The sequence below is a fragment of the Austrofundulus limnaeus genome, unplaced genomic scaffold, assembly GCF_001266775.1.
Source record: "Austrofundulus limnaeus strain Quisiro unplaced genomic scaffold, Austrofundulus_limnaeus-1.0 Scaffold242, whole genome shotgun sequence".
Classification (NCBI taxonomy): domain Eukaryota; kingdom Metazoa; phylum Chordata; class Actinopteri; order Cyprinodontiformes; family Rivulidae; genus Austrofundulus; species Austrofundulus limnaeus.
In genome coordinates, this window is record NW_013952644.1 from 223028 (window position 1) to 236393 (window position 13366).

General features: G+C 40.7%; 1 protein-coding gene across 5 annotated transcripts in view; it reads right to left on the reverse strand.

Moving 5' to 3' along the window:
• LOC106525812 (receptor tyrosine-protein kinase erbB-4) overlaps positions 1 to 13366 on the reverse strand; it is a 513565-nt gene that overhangs the window by 52133 nt on the left and 448066 nt on the right. For 4 of the 5 annotated variants that reach the window (XM_014020153.1, XM_014020152.1, XM_014020154.1 and 1 more), the window contains one exon: positions 6751 to 6936. In XM_014020153.1, coding sequence (XP_013875607.1) covers positions 6751 to 6936 — 186 coding nt within the window. The remainder of the gene's footprint in view (positions 1 to 6750; positions 6937 to 13366) is intronic. The other variant, XM_014020151.1, reaches the window with a different exon arrangement.

The window sequence follows — 13366 nt, forward strand, 5'->3', positions numbered from 1 at the left end:
AGCCAGGAATCAAATTCAGCTTTTGAATTTTACATTTTATTGTGTCCAGACTGTTTAAAGGGTTACGCTGTTTCTTGATATAGTAAAGCTCATGTTGCAACACTCAGAAACAGTCCTCCTCATCTTTTTTATTGAATTATTTCTAAGCAAGAACCCAGTATATGTTTTCTACAGAATTCTCTGGATGTTTCTGTCAATATACGTACATATAAATTATATCTAAATGTAACAACCTTTAATTTTGATCCCTATGTCATTCAGGCCTCAACAAGTTCTGAAGCCCTTTTTTACACCTTCCTTCCTCCCAGTTGCCTGTCCTCTATCCTTACAACAACCTTTTCAAAGCTAAGCAGGGGAAATTATTCTCTCCTTAGCCAGAAAAGTGTGTGTCTTCTGAAGAATGCTCTCACTGCTGGAGAGAGGTTCCCCATCATTACCTTGAGAGCGCAAAGATCACTCAGAGACGAAGCCTCGAGTTATTTATTCGCCTCACATGCCCCCCACCCCACCCACACACACGGGCATGGTTCTGATACACACAGGTACACAGCAACACACATATAGTGACAGACACTAAAACAGCTCAAGGAAACACCACAGAGAACGTTTGTCCTTTTATGACTTGGAAAATATCTGGAGGCTAAATGATAGAAGGTGATCGAAAAAGGCCGAGGCAACGCCGAAGATGATGGCTGGATTTCTTGTTGAGATTGTTTGAGGAATGTATCGAATTTCTGTTTGAACTGGGTGCAGAAAACTAAACTAACACACTGTGAAGCTAAACTGATTTATACTGTAAACCGTTCATACAACAAGCAAATCATGAATATGTGACTAGATTTTTAAAAGGAGGCATGTACTCTCTGTTCAAACCCAGTGTATGCCTGAGTCTTGGTGGTTTGTTTTGTATGGGCGGCTGTGGCTGAGTGGTTAGAGCAGTCATCCTCCTATGAGAGAGTTAGGGGTTGGACTTCGCCGCTATTCAGTCACATGTTGAAGTTACCCAAGGACACTTCAAGAAATGAATCCTTCACTGCCTCTGATGTGTGTCCCATCAGTGCACAAATATGATCTAAAGCCAGTCTCTATAGAATGATTTATTTAGATTAGCTTTGTACAGATATTGTAGAGTGCGAAATGAATGTGTGTGTGTATGGGTACATGAAGGCACAAATTATGTTGAAAAGCATACCTCTTCAACAATGAGGTCATGACCCTCAGTGGGTCCGTGGAGGTACTGCAGAGGTGTGTGCGAGATTTTTGGTTAAGTAGATTTTTTAAAATAGTTTCAGTTATGTCTAAGTATCAAATGCACAGTAATAGGTCATATATAGCATAGTATTTAGTTGAGGGTCCATCTCTCCATTGGTTTGGACGTCCTAGTCTGAAAAATGTTGAAGACCCTCAAAAAGCATTTTGAGTATCCTGGTTGGATAGAAAAGTAGGCTATATAAGTAAAGTCCATGTGTATGCAATGTTAGCCAAACACCTCAACAACTGGACATATTTATTCTGACCCCCGCACGTGAAGCGTAAGCAGGAGTCATATTGTTTTCGTACTGTTTTTTTTTCCAGTGATATTTGGTCAACTGTAGCACAAAAACGGCTGCACCGATCAACATGAAATTTGGCAGGACTGTAGATGAGTCTGACCTACACTGCGCCAGCCAACGGTTTTACGATAGATCCCATATTTGAGGAGGGGGCTCCTTTCAAAGAGTGGGTGTCTGGACATGCAAAAATGCTTATAACTCAGAAACTGTTCAACATAGGAGCTTCAGATTTCTTTTGTTGTTTAGCGCTGATGAAGCTCTATCCGTTAGGCCCACCAACCAGTGCCCCCCAAGACCCCCAATTTATCTGAAAAAGGGGTATCTGGACATACAAAAGTGGTTATTGCTCAAAAACTATTAAACATAGGAGCTTCAGATTTTTTTGGTTGTTTAGCTCTGATGAAGCTCGATCCATCAGGCCCACCAATCAGTGCACCCCGACCCCAATTTAATCAGAATAAGGGGTATCTGGACATACAAAAATAGTTATAGCTCAAAAACTATTAAACATAGGAGCTCCAGATTTCTTTGATTGTTTAGCTCTGATGAGKGGCKATCCATCAGGTTAACCAATTCCCACCCAAGCCACTACAGTTTTGGGATGCACCTAGTAGCATGACATTTATTAGGAATAAAGACTTCTGAGTTCTGGTGCATTTGTGCGTGCGGGGGTCATTATGTTACCGCTATGCGGTATCTAGTTTAACACTGAATTTTTTTTAAATCAACCTGATTGAAGACGATTGCCACAGTCAACTGATGTTAGAGAACACAAACATAACTGACTCAGTTAGTTTTATAGATGCTGAGCTAAAATTTRATGTGGTTGTAGCCAAGAGAACATTTCGACACATACTGTGAGCATGAAATCTCATGATATCGAATGAGATCGAATGAGATTGCAAAAATCATTTATTTGTAAGATTTGACAAAAAATGACAATGACTTCTTTATTTCTCTACATAAGATGATCTTAATATAAAACTCGGGCATGAAAGGCTGTGGACGATATGAATTATTTTACAGGTCCCTGGGTTATCCTGTGGCTATGCAATCTCCACTCCCTGTCAGGAACTACAAAACTTTTGGTGGCAGCAGGGGGTGATGTCAGTTTTCATACGCAAGGGCACCCTCCTTGGATAATGGTAGAGAATTTCCTGCTAGGCAAGATAAGCAAATTAAAATTTAGAAGCAAAAGTTTGGGAACACAACAGGGGTCCTGTGCAACAACTGATGTTGACAGATTACTCAACTAGTTAAAAAATAACAATAATGGCAATAAAGCAGTGGAACAGGCATAAAAATGGCCTAACCGGAACATAAGCAATCAACCAGACAGAATCCCCAGTTTGCTCAATAGAGACACATTATAAGTGTAGACTTTCAATCACTCCGTTTTATTCAAGCTCCACATCAAGAATGAATAGCAACAAATTTCTATCAATCACAATCAGCTGATTTACTGAACGGACCGTGTGGGTCGAGGTGAGTTCAGAACAATCTCCTTCTTTCCCCCTAACAGAAGAACCAAGACCCTGACATTTCCGATCCTGCTGCCACAGGTGAAATCGAATCCAATTATGGCAATAAGTACTGCTTAAGCAATGGGTTCCGAAAAACTCTTAGGAATCATCCATCATGGTGAGATAACGGGTTAAGCTCTCCCACACTAACCTCCCAAACCCCATAAAACCAAAGAGCTCATCACTGACTGATGACTGTCAGCTAAATGACACAGGAATACACTGTATTTAATGACTAAAATAAATCAATTCCAACAGACTGGCTCATGAAGGACAGTTCTAAAATGTGACCTAAATATGTCTGCTGAAGGCTTTTCAAACACAGTAAGTTGTTTGCTTTCATTGTTACTAGTTTCACATTAGTTTGAGTTGATGTGTAGAAAACTAATCCTCTGTTTCAGTTCCACRGAGGTTCTTGCTGTGCATAAGCTTTTTAAATTTATACATTAGCTATTCACAAATTATACTATTTGACTAACCTGGAGTGCCAGATGGTTTGTTTTGCAGGACCATCTGGGAAAATGTGAGTTAAAAATGTTTTAAAACAGGACAGGCACTCCTAAAAATACTTGGCAGGTGAATGAATGAACCATCTGTCTATTGCAGTCTATCCCGAGTGAACTTTAACCAATCGGATCAGCAATGGCAACCAATCAAGAATGTATATTTAAATTTTGTCAAAGCCACAAGAGAAAGGGAAAAGCAATCCATTTTTTACATCTGAAAAGTCTTGTGCCATTGAAGTTACAGCAGCTTGGTCAGTCCATGAGCCAGTCACAGCTGTCAGTATTCAAAAGCAAGAACAAAAACACTTATACTAAATTATTAGAGAACTACTTGTATGTGCAAATGATGAATAATTTGGAACAAAATGAAGGTAGAAGGCCTGTGATGGACTCGCAACCATGACCCGGAATGGAAAAAGTGGGTAAAGAAGATGGATGGATGGATGGATGGATGGATGAAGGATGAAGGATGAAGGCATGGCTGCTCATAAACAAATTACAAACTTGGTAGAGGAATATTCCATTGAAACAAATTGAGAGAACCAGTCACAAGAGGATGATCCCCAGTTCTGTCCAACAACTAGGCCTGGCATTAACATCCATCTTGGGTCATTTGATTACAAGTGGACAGCTTGAGTGTGTTCATACCCGGCAGTTCAAAATAGAGCTGGTTGTCCAGTACCCATTGTCAGTGAGCAACAATTAGAGTACACAACTCTTAAAAAGCCTTAGTACCTAAAAGATGCAATATGAAAGTACTCTATGGGCACATACAAAGCTTTGTGTCGAAGTAAAGATACATTTTAAGCCACGAAACTCAACCRCAGTAAAAAGGGCACAGACAGCAGTCTTTTGTTATTCACACATCTTCACTGTAAAAGTAACATTTGTGCTGTGTTGGTGAATAATAAATGCAACATAAAACTGCAGTGGGCACAGATAAATATAAAGCTAGCTATGTTAACTCATAAATAAAAATATAGCTTCACTAATGCTAAATGGCTAAAAACACAAGCTAAAAATTTGTGGAACCTAAGGCTAACAGCGAAGACRACTGTCACTCAGGCTGTGTCCAAAACGGCAGGCCGAGTCCTCCGAAGGCCGAATTCATCGGCTGCATACGTCACAGCGCCGCGACAAAGGCCRTCCAAAACCAAAGACTCCTCCGATGCGGCCGACAAATGTGTCCTTCCTTTGGCCCGAATCGAAGGACTGATCCGATGGATCCTTCACGGCCCAGCGTATCCCATAATGCAATACGGCCCGACCGGATATTTTTTTATGCTAGTAATGGTGGACGAAGCGAGAGAAAATAATACATTTTAAATAAAAATATAGCGGCATAAAAATTCACATTTTCCAGCGGTTGTGTTTTTATTACTTTTATCATTTGTATAGACGTATTTTTAAATATTATTTTTGTCAGAAAAAAAGAGAAATAAACTTGCACCTATGGCAGGTCCATTAGTTCTTCAACTATTACCTTTAATTTAATTTTATTGTTTTGTGATATTAATAACACCAATATATTGATATTTTTCTACTTTGGATCAAATTTTGCTTCTTTTTAGCGTTGTCACGGTGGCTAGGTGACAGGACATACGCCGGGGTAAGGATGGGATGCTAGACYGTCTAAATTCCCAGACACTTTTTTCTGGTCTTCCCAGTCTACCAATGACCCGGCCCACCTTGACCGGGTAGGCTGGGTCCTCCGAAGGACCCGGCCTACCATTTTGGACACAGCCTCAATCTGCGTCACATGTCTTTGTCTTCTTCCAGCTGCAGACTGGTGGGACTGACACAAACCTAATAGTAGTTTGTTATTTAGCTGTTAGGAGACTTAACATTTAGTGGAAGCTAAGTGGACTATTAAAGGTTTAAAATAAAAATAAAATTCTGCTATTAGCTCTGCCATGCTCACCACAGCTTCTCAGACTGGTAGTTTGTGATCTAGGCACAATACAGCTTCCAGTGACTACAGCAAGTTCAACGAGATACCACATATCTGTAGCATATATGACCCCGGTCATATATGATATGGTCATTAAAAATAAAGTATTTTCTTAATGGAAAACAAACAAAAATGACAAAAAACACTTGATTTAAGCTTTTAGCTAAAAAAACAAAACAAAACCCAAAACAAGTAAAAAACAAAGGACCATTTTCWGAATATTCTACCCTTTTCTGATCAGTTTCCCAAACATATGCAAATAAGAGGGATCAGCTCTATCTGGATTAAAATGATATCTATGCACACAGAGGCCATACCTGTATGTAGTGCTACACAAATGCCATTAAATCACCCATAAAATATATGATACAAGGTCTCTCCAGGCTGGTTAAAAGCGACTCAAGACATAGTAATGTTATGACTGTTTTGAGCTATGGAGCCACAGCACCTAATTTAACAAAACCATTAATAAACTCTCTATTAGGATAGTTTATAGGGTACTTGCACATAATTCCATCATATTTAGTGTAACCACCTCATATTTTGCTCCTATAATCATTTCATGAACTCAGCAAAAAGACAAATTAGACTTACAGTAAGTCAAATCTTCCTGTGCTGCTCCAGCTACCAGACCCAATATGGTTTTGCCTCAGTCTGAAGCAGATGTCTGCCTACACAGCGTGTAATAGCAGCATAGAAACCTACTGCCTTCCCTAAGTTTAAATTCACAAGTTACAATATCAAGCAGTCAGGCAACATTGACTTAATTCACAAACAAACCSAAATGTTCTTTGGGTAAGCAAAAACACACAATACTAGGAGCAGATTTTATTTGCACTGGGGGGAAAATGATTCTTTAATTGGAACACTTCTTGCAGAGTCATTAGGCTCTTGAAAGAATAATGAGATGCACTCRAAGGACAGAGTTCAAGGCAGCGAGGCGTGTCCACTTCTCAACAACAGTGACCTATAMTGTGATTGCATAAGGCTGTAAAAGAGATCAACCAAGCAATAAAGATAATTAGAACGTAAAAAGATTCATACAAATTCATGTCGRCATTAGTCAAATTCTGGCCCAGAAAGCAGACAACCCCTCTTGTAACATGGACACAAAGCCTTAAAAACCACCATAATCCTCACACCTGCCAACACACACAGTAACACACAGACTCTGCAGCAGCAGGTTGTTCAGCTTTGACCTAATTACACTTGCTTACCTTGGCAATTTGGACACACCAGTTGAGCAACAGCTGCGATCCAATGTTGTCCTTGTGCTCGTGAACGTAGTCGAGGAGGCAGCCGTGGGGCATGAGCTGGGTGACCAGCTGGATGGTGGGACTTAGGCAGACGCCCAGAAGACGAACCAGGTGGGGGTGCTCCATGCTAGCCATGATCAGGGCCTCCTAACCGAGACGAGGAAAGAGAAAACAAAAACAAACTAAGAGGGCTGGTTTACATCAGGGATGTGTCCTTTCCGTTTACCAATGCTTTTCTGAGTCATGTGTTTTATGAAACGCTGATCCAATCATGCTCTTATTATTATTTTATTTATGTGAGTTTATCAGAGTAGATTTGGTTTTGTTTCATGTGGTGTGTTTGATAAAGTATCAGAGGGCAAATCCAAGTTTTATAGGGAGCGTAACTTGTTCATTTCACTGTAAGACCTCGAGACAGTTTTAATAAAACCACTTCTGGAGATTGGACAGATATCATTTTGCCAGCATGGTCACAAAAAAGATTTTTAGTTGTGTGTCATCTAACTAAACAAACTTTTCAGATAATTAGAAATGCAGTTTGTACCATTTCTATGTATAGGCTTCTTTTATAGGACTTTTGTGAAGGATACTATGGAATAAATTACTGAATCAAAACAAATTTTATAATGAGCACAATAAGGTGTATCACATTTTATTGTAGGGTAACATTTCAAACTGATTATGTAATCCATCACATCAAACACAAACTGCACCACCTAATAAAAGAAGCACCATGTATCATATCTTATCTATTAAACAAGGTGAGTCAAAAGCTTCAGAACACCCTTTTATTAGACATAAAAAGGAAAATGAAATATCTGAATACCCAAGCAAGTAATGGGTGAAGGGGCCTACTTTTTTTGATTATATCCAGAACGTGGTTCCCATCTCGAAAGCTGCCATATAACATATCAAAAGAGACCAGAATTGTCTCAGAATTTGATTGCATATTGGCAGTCTCACGTGTTTTAAATTGTTGTCAACAAAGAATGCCACAACAAATGAAAATGCTACCTGTTATTTGATGTGTTCAATATGCTGTCCCTGGTGCTGAACACAGACCAGCACCAGGGACAGGCACGTTAAAGTACCACTGATTTTCTGAGAATATTCTGGTCATCTTTGACCAGAATCTTCAACCTTCCCATTGGAAAAAATGGACATTGATCAAATATGGTGGCAATGTTCTGGACATAGGCCCCCCTCACCCATTACTTGTGGGGTCTTCAAATATTTCCTTTCCCCTTTTATTTCTAAAAAAAAAGTGTCCTGAGACTTTTGACTCAACCTGTAAACTGTATGTATCAAATCATATCACATCACATTTTATCTATCATATCTATATCTATTATCTATACTCTCTATTATCCATCCATCCATTATCTACACCCGCTTCTTCCTTTCAGGGTCACGGGAGACACTAGTGCCCATATCYAGCAGTCACAGTGCGAGGGGCGGGGTACACCCTGGACAGGTCACAAGTCCATCACAGGGACCTATAGAGACAAATGAGACAAACAACCATTCACTCTCTCACTCACACCTAGGGACAATTTAGAGTTATCAATCAACCTAACAGTCATGTTTTTGGTCTGTGGGAGGAAACCGAAGTGCCCGGAGAAAACCCACGCATGCACAAACAGAACAAGCAAACTCTACCCAGAAAGGTCCCCGGGCCGAGATTTGATCATGTGACCTTCTTGCTGAGAGCCATCAGACATCTATCAACTGAGCCAGATGATATCATCTTTTAACATTTTAACTGATCACAACACGTCATACTGTATCATAGCATTGCTCCATTTATTTTTTTCACATCACATCAAATATCATCTTCAATTTTATTGTATGTCATACATCTTATATTGTACCTTTTATAAATGGTACATGGACTGTACTTATATAGCGCCTTTCTATCCAACTAGGATACTCAAAGTGCTTTACACACTTGAACTGTAACTGTAATTACACTGAACTATAAATTCATTGTGCTCTGTAAAATAACAATAAAAGTTTATTCAATTTACCCATTCACACTCACACTCACTCAGCACTCTACTATGTCTCTACAAACCTAATACAGGTAAATCAATCTATAGAGACTAATCAGGGTTCAGTGTCTTGCCCCGGGACACCACAACACGTGACTGAATAGCAGTGGAATCGAACCACCAACTCTCACATTAGAGGAACGACTCCCCTAACCACTTAGCCACAGCTGCCCTTGTGTGTTCTTTTTCTCATTTCAACATTTSAAACTTAGGATTTGTTTTGTTCAAGAGTCTATCAGCAGAAGATCACTGAACCTTTAAGTTATTTTACTGAATATCATTAAGTTTTGTTTAAACAGTCCAAATGAATAGGTCTGACCATGCATGCATTACCTACAGACAACCCTACACTACTCCGTGTCAAGATCCATAAATTAAAACATGGACATGATGAACAACTTCTGTCCTGAATTTTCTCCCCAAAAAATAACAAATAAATAAAAAATCCTAAAGAAAATGTCGAACACGGTCAAAGCACCACAAATGCAGAAACTGTTCGTGGATCTTCTTTAAGCATGTAGCACAAAGAGCCTTTTCTTTTTTTAAACAGTGCACAAGCGAAACCCGGAGCATTAAAATGTGAGGCATGTATGCTCATAATCCTCAACACTGGCAAATGCAAACTCGCTTTGGGTCTGATTTTGTAAGCTCCCGTTTCATTTACACGTGCAAATCCATCTTTCCCCTCTCGTCTCTCTCCACAGCAGATGGACGCAGAGGTTTGAACAGTTGGGACTCGACGTCGGGTAATTGTTATTGCGGAGCTGCAAGCAGAAGGACGTGTGCTGCTGATGAAGTGTTGTGATTGCAAAGACGGGCGCTCGTGGCCCGGTGTGTGTGCAACGAGAACTGCGACTGCCGCGTCTCGAAAGCACTTCCCCCTGTATGACTCTCCTGCCTGCTCGGGCCACGCAGACTCAGTCCCTCGTCAGCTCCCTCTAAAACACTCGCACTCAAGGATGCACACACGCTGCCTTTGCATGCGGCACGTGGTCAAGGAGGGGTATATATCCAGGCTTTGCCCTCGGGGCAGCTGATAGATACGGGCAGTTTCGTTGTAAAATTTATATGTGAGAAAATGAGCTCAGAGGGTGAGCGGTGGTGCTGTGAGTACATTAATTCGAAATAAGAGGTGTAGAGTGGGCCGTGGAGAAGGCTTTCGGCACCTTCGGTGATTTAAACAGAGCCTTCAGGCCTAAAGTGGCGCCGCTACATCTTCGAAGCATAAACCCACCTGCTCCCCTCACCGACTGCTCCACACATCCAGGTTGCGGCCACCTCGACGCTGAACTCGACACTACGGGATCAGGAGAGGAAGAAAACAAGGGAGTCCGGGAGCTTTTATACTCGCTCTGTTCTCCCCAGAGACCCGGGAGTCGTAAACTATGTCCAGCTAAACACTTTCCGTTCCCTGGGCGAACGTTCGAGGACTTGTGTGTGTGTGTGTGTGTGTGTGTGTGTGTGTGTGTGTGTGTGTGNCACGTACACAGTGCACACCGTGCCCGGGTACACGGGGCTCACACACACCTACACCTTCATCCATGCACATATCTGTACTCTTTGTGTTCATCGTTTCCCCTTTATGCCTCCATATAGATGAGTGCGTGTTGGCTGATTGGTGATGCCCTCTGTGCCATCTGCAGCAAACCCCCTTCCACACACACACACACACACTCGTCCCACTCCTCACAAGGGTGGGCTTAACCATCTGTGTGCCAGTGTGTTCCCACAGTGACAAAAGAGGGGAGATATGTGTGTGTATGTGCCCGAGAGCTTGTGTGTGTGTTTTGGTTTCTCTCTCATCTCCCCGAGACCTGACCTCCATTACTGCCGGCTGACCTGCCTTTTCCATCTTGCTCCCTTGCTCACTTTCCCCCTTACACACACACACACACACACACACACACACAAACACACACACACACACATCTGGTGATAGACTCGCAGAGCTCTGCAAAACTGGTGTGTGTTCCAGCAAGGCTATGCATGCTCCGGAGCGCACTAAATTAATGTATTACCAGGATTTTTTTACCTTTCACACACACCGGACTCAAATTCACATATTTGCTAACACAAGCAAATTGCCCCTGCATTTCTAACACGCAAAGCCAAAACCCACCCAGGGAAGACGTTCGCTACAACAAATCTGCTCTTTGCATATGTGTGTGTTTCTTTGCAGAACTTCCGTGTGTGTGTGTGAAGCTGGCACTCCAGTGGCCAGTTTTTCTGTGGCGAAACGTGAGCCTGCCTTTAGATTGCTGTTTAACAAGCCAGCAGACAGAGCATATTGGCTCTAGATGGACGGAAACTCCCGCTGGGAGAAACTGTGAAAGTAAGATGGGGAGGAAGAGGAAAGATGCAAGAATAGGAGAGAGGCAAAAAAAGATGGCCACATTTAGTTTCTCAGCAAAATTGAGAGGTTTAACCGCGTTATCTTTCATCAGAATCGTTTAAAATCAACAATACGAGGGGAAGAAAAGAAAGAAACACATTTTTCATCAGTAATATTAGACCCCTAGTGCCTGGTTCACACGGCAAGATTTTAAAAAATTCATTTTCAAAGAGTGAGAGACCCCACATATGACAATAGTAACAAAAAATCAAGGATATAACAGGTTTGGTCCCACAGTGTGAGGTGTACAGCCACATGGCAAAAAGACAACACACCACATGAACAGATTTCACTCACGAACATTCAGATTTCAATTCTACATAGATAATCTGTTGCTCTCTCACGAATAACCTGGATGTTCAAGCAGCATGGATTGAACATAAATTCAGTGGTAAAATTACAACATTAAAAACAGTTCTTAGCGACAAGTTCGATGCATCCGACTTAAGGAAATGCAGGAACGTTTATTTGAAAGGGTCTAAGCCAGACTTGGAAAAGGTTGGTGTTTTTACTGGTGTCTTGTTGCTTGTGGTTGCCACAACTACCTACTGTGTGTGTGAATTTAGACCAAGGCTTCTGCATCACAGCAGAAGTCTTCAACAATTTTTTCCAAGTTATGTCTTTAAAMACACATCWTCATAAATCCAACATGTAGCAAATTGATAAATGGAGGCATGAAATAAATTTGAATGTCCCCCTGATGAAGAGTTAGCCTGCGACCTTGAAAACAGTGAGGACATGGTTAGATGCCACTGCTGAGGCGCTGAGGGACTGATTTGAGGCCACAGTGGGTGTTTCTGCACTGCACTGCACAGCCTGGTCATTGGTAACACATTCTTTGGGGGTATAAAAAGTCTGAAAATTGTTGTTTCWTAAATGTTTGTCACATAAATTTGATACTGTCATACTGTAATTCTTGCGCTTTTGTTATTTATTTTTGGTTCCTTTTTGTTTCTGTATATTTTTGGTACTTTAGGATTTTTGGGTTTTGTCCTTCCTTGTATTATGTTACTACTAATAAAACCTTTCAGTCTTGTGTTTTGGCTTCTTTGTGTTCCTGGTGTTTCGCATTTCTACCTCAGTCAGCTTTCTGCATTTTTCAGTCAGCCACTCTCACCTGTTGCCACTTCCTAATCAGCCCAGCTGCCTCCCATGTCTCATCATCCCAGTCCTATTTATTCAGTCTCCTGCCATCTTCACACAAGCGGATCATTGTATYGTCTCGTATTTCCATCCTCAAAGTTCCTGTGTTCCACAGTCTAGCTTCTGTTATGCACGGTTTGCTGCCACCTTGGCTCTGTGTCTTCTCATTTTTGTTATTATTGTCCTTTTAAGATCATGCATTGAGTCCTTGTGAGTCGGACTTCTGGGTCTGACCAAAACCTTATAAATATTACCGTATTTATTCGTGTATAATACTGTTGGAAAAATATGCGTTGTTGAAAATGGTATGTCAGAATAAACAGGATTCAGCTGGATTTCTTGTTAAAACTTTATTTTTGATCCTCTGACTCCAATCAGGTACATTCAGCGCTCAGCAGCACAGGCCTCAGCAACAACCTTGGGCCAAATTAAAACAAACACGGGAGCTCTGCTCTGTGCAGATACTACAAAACACTGACTTCTTTTTACTATAATAATGAATTGAGCTTATAATGTTCATCTCTTCCTGGTTACACCCCAGAGGTGTTACCTTATATGTCAGACATCAGAACATCACAGTTTTGTTTAGGCTAAGAGAAAGAACACATGATAACACACCAACTCTTTGTCAGCTTCAACCTTACAGACTGAAATGATCAGAAAGTATAAAATAAAAAAACTGAATCTAATGTTCAATTAATCAGTTACAAAATTTCTTTAATCCCTCTCGACATGTACTGTATAAAGTATGTCAAAACTATAAGAAATTTTATGAAAACTTTATAAAGAGAAGTTATAACATCTGTTGTCACATCAGGATATTTCTAAACATTTCCCAACTCCAGAAATTCAAATTTTAATCCTCCCAGACATAAAAATATTCATTATCAGGGATAAAACGCATAATGTTTTTTTTCCCACTCTTGTTTCTTCTTCTCTGTYCATTTATTTTTATTCCTCATCCAAAGGTTCTGTAGCTTTGTGCGATAAT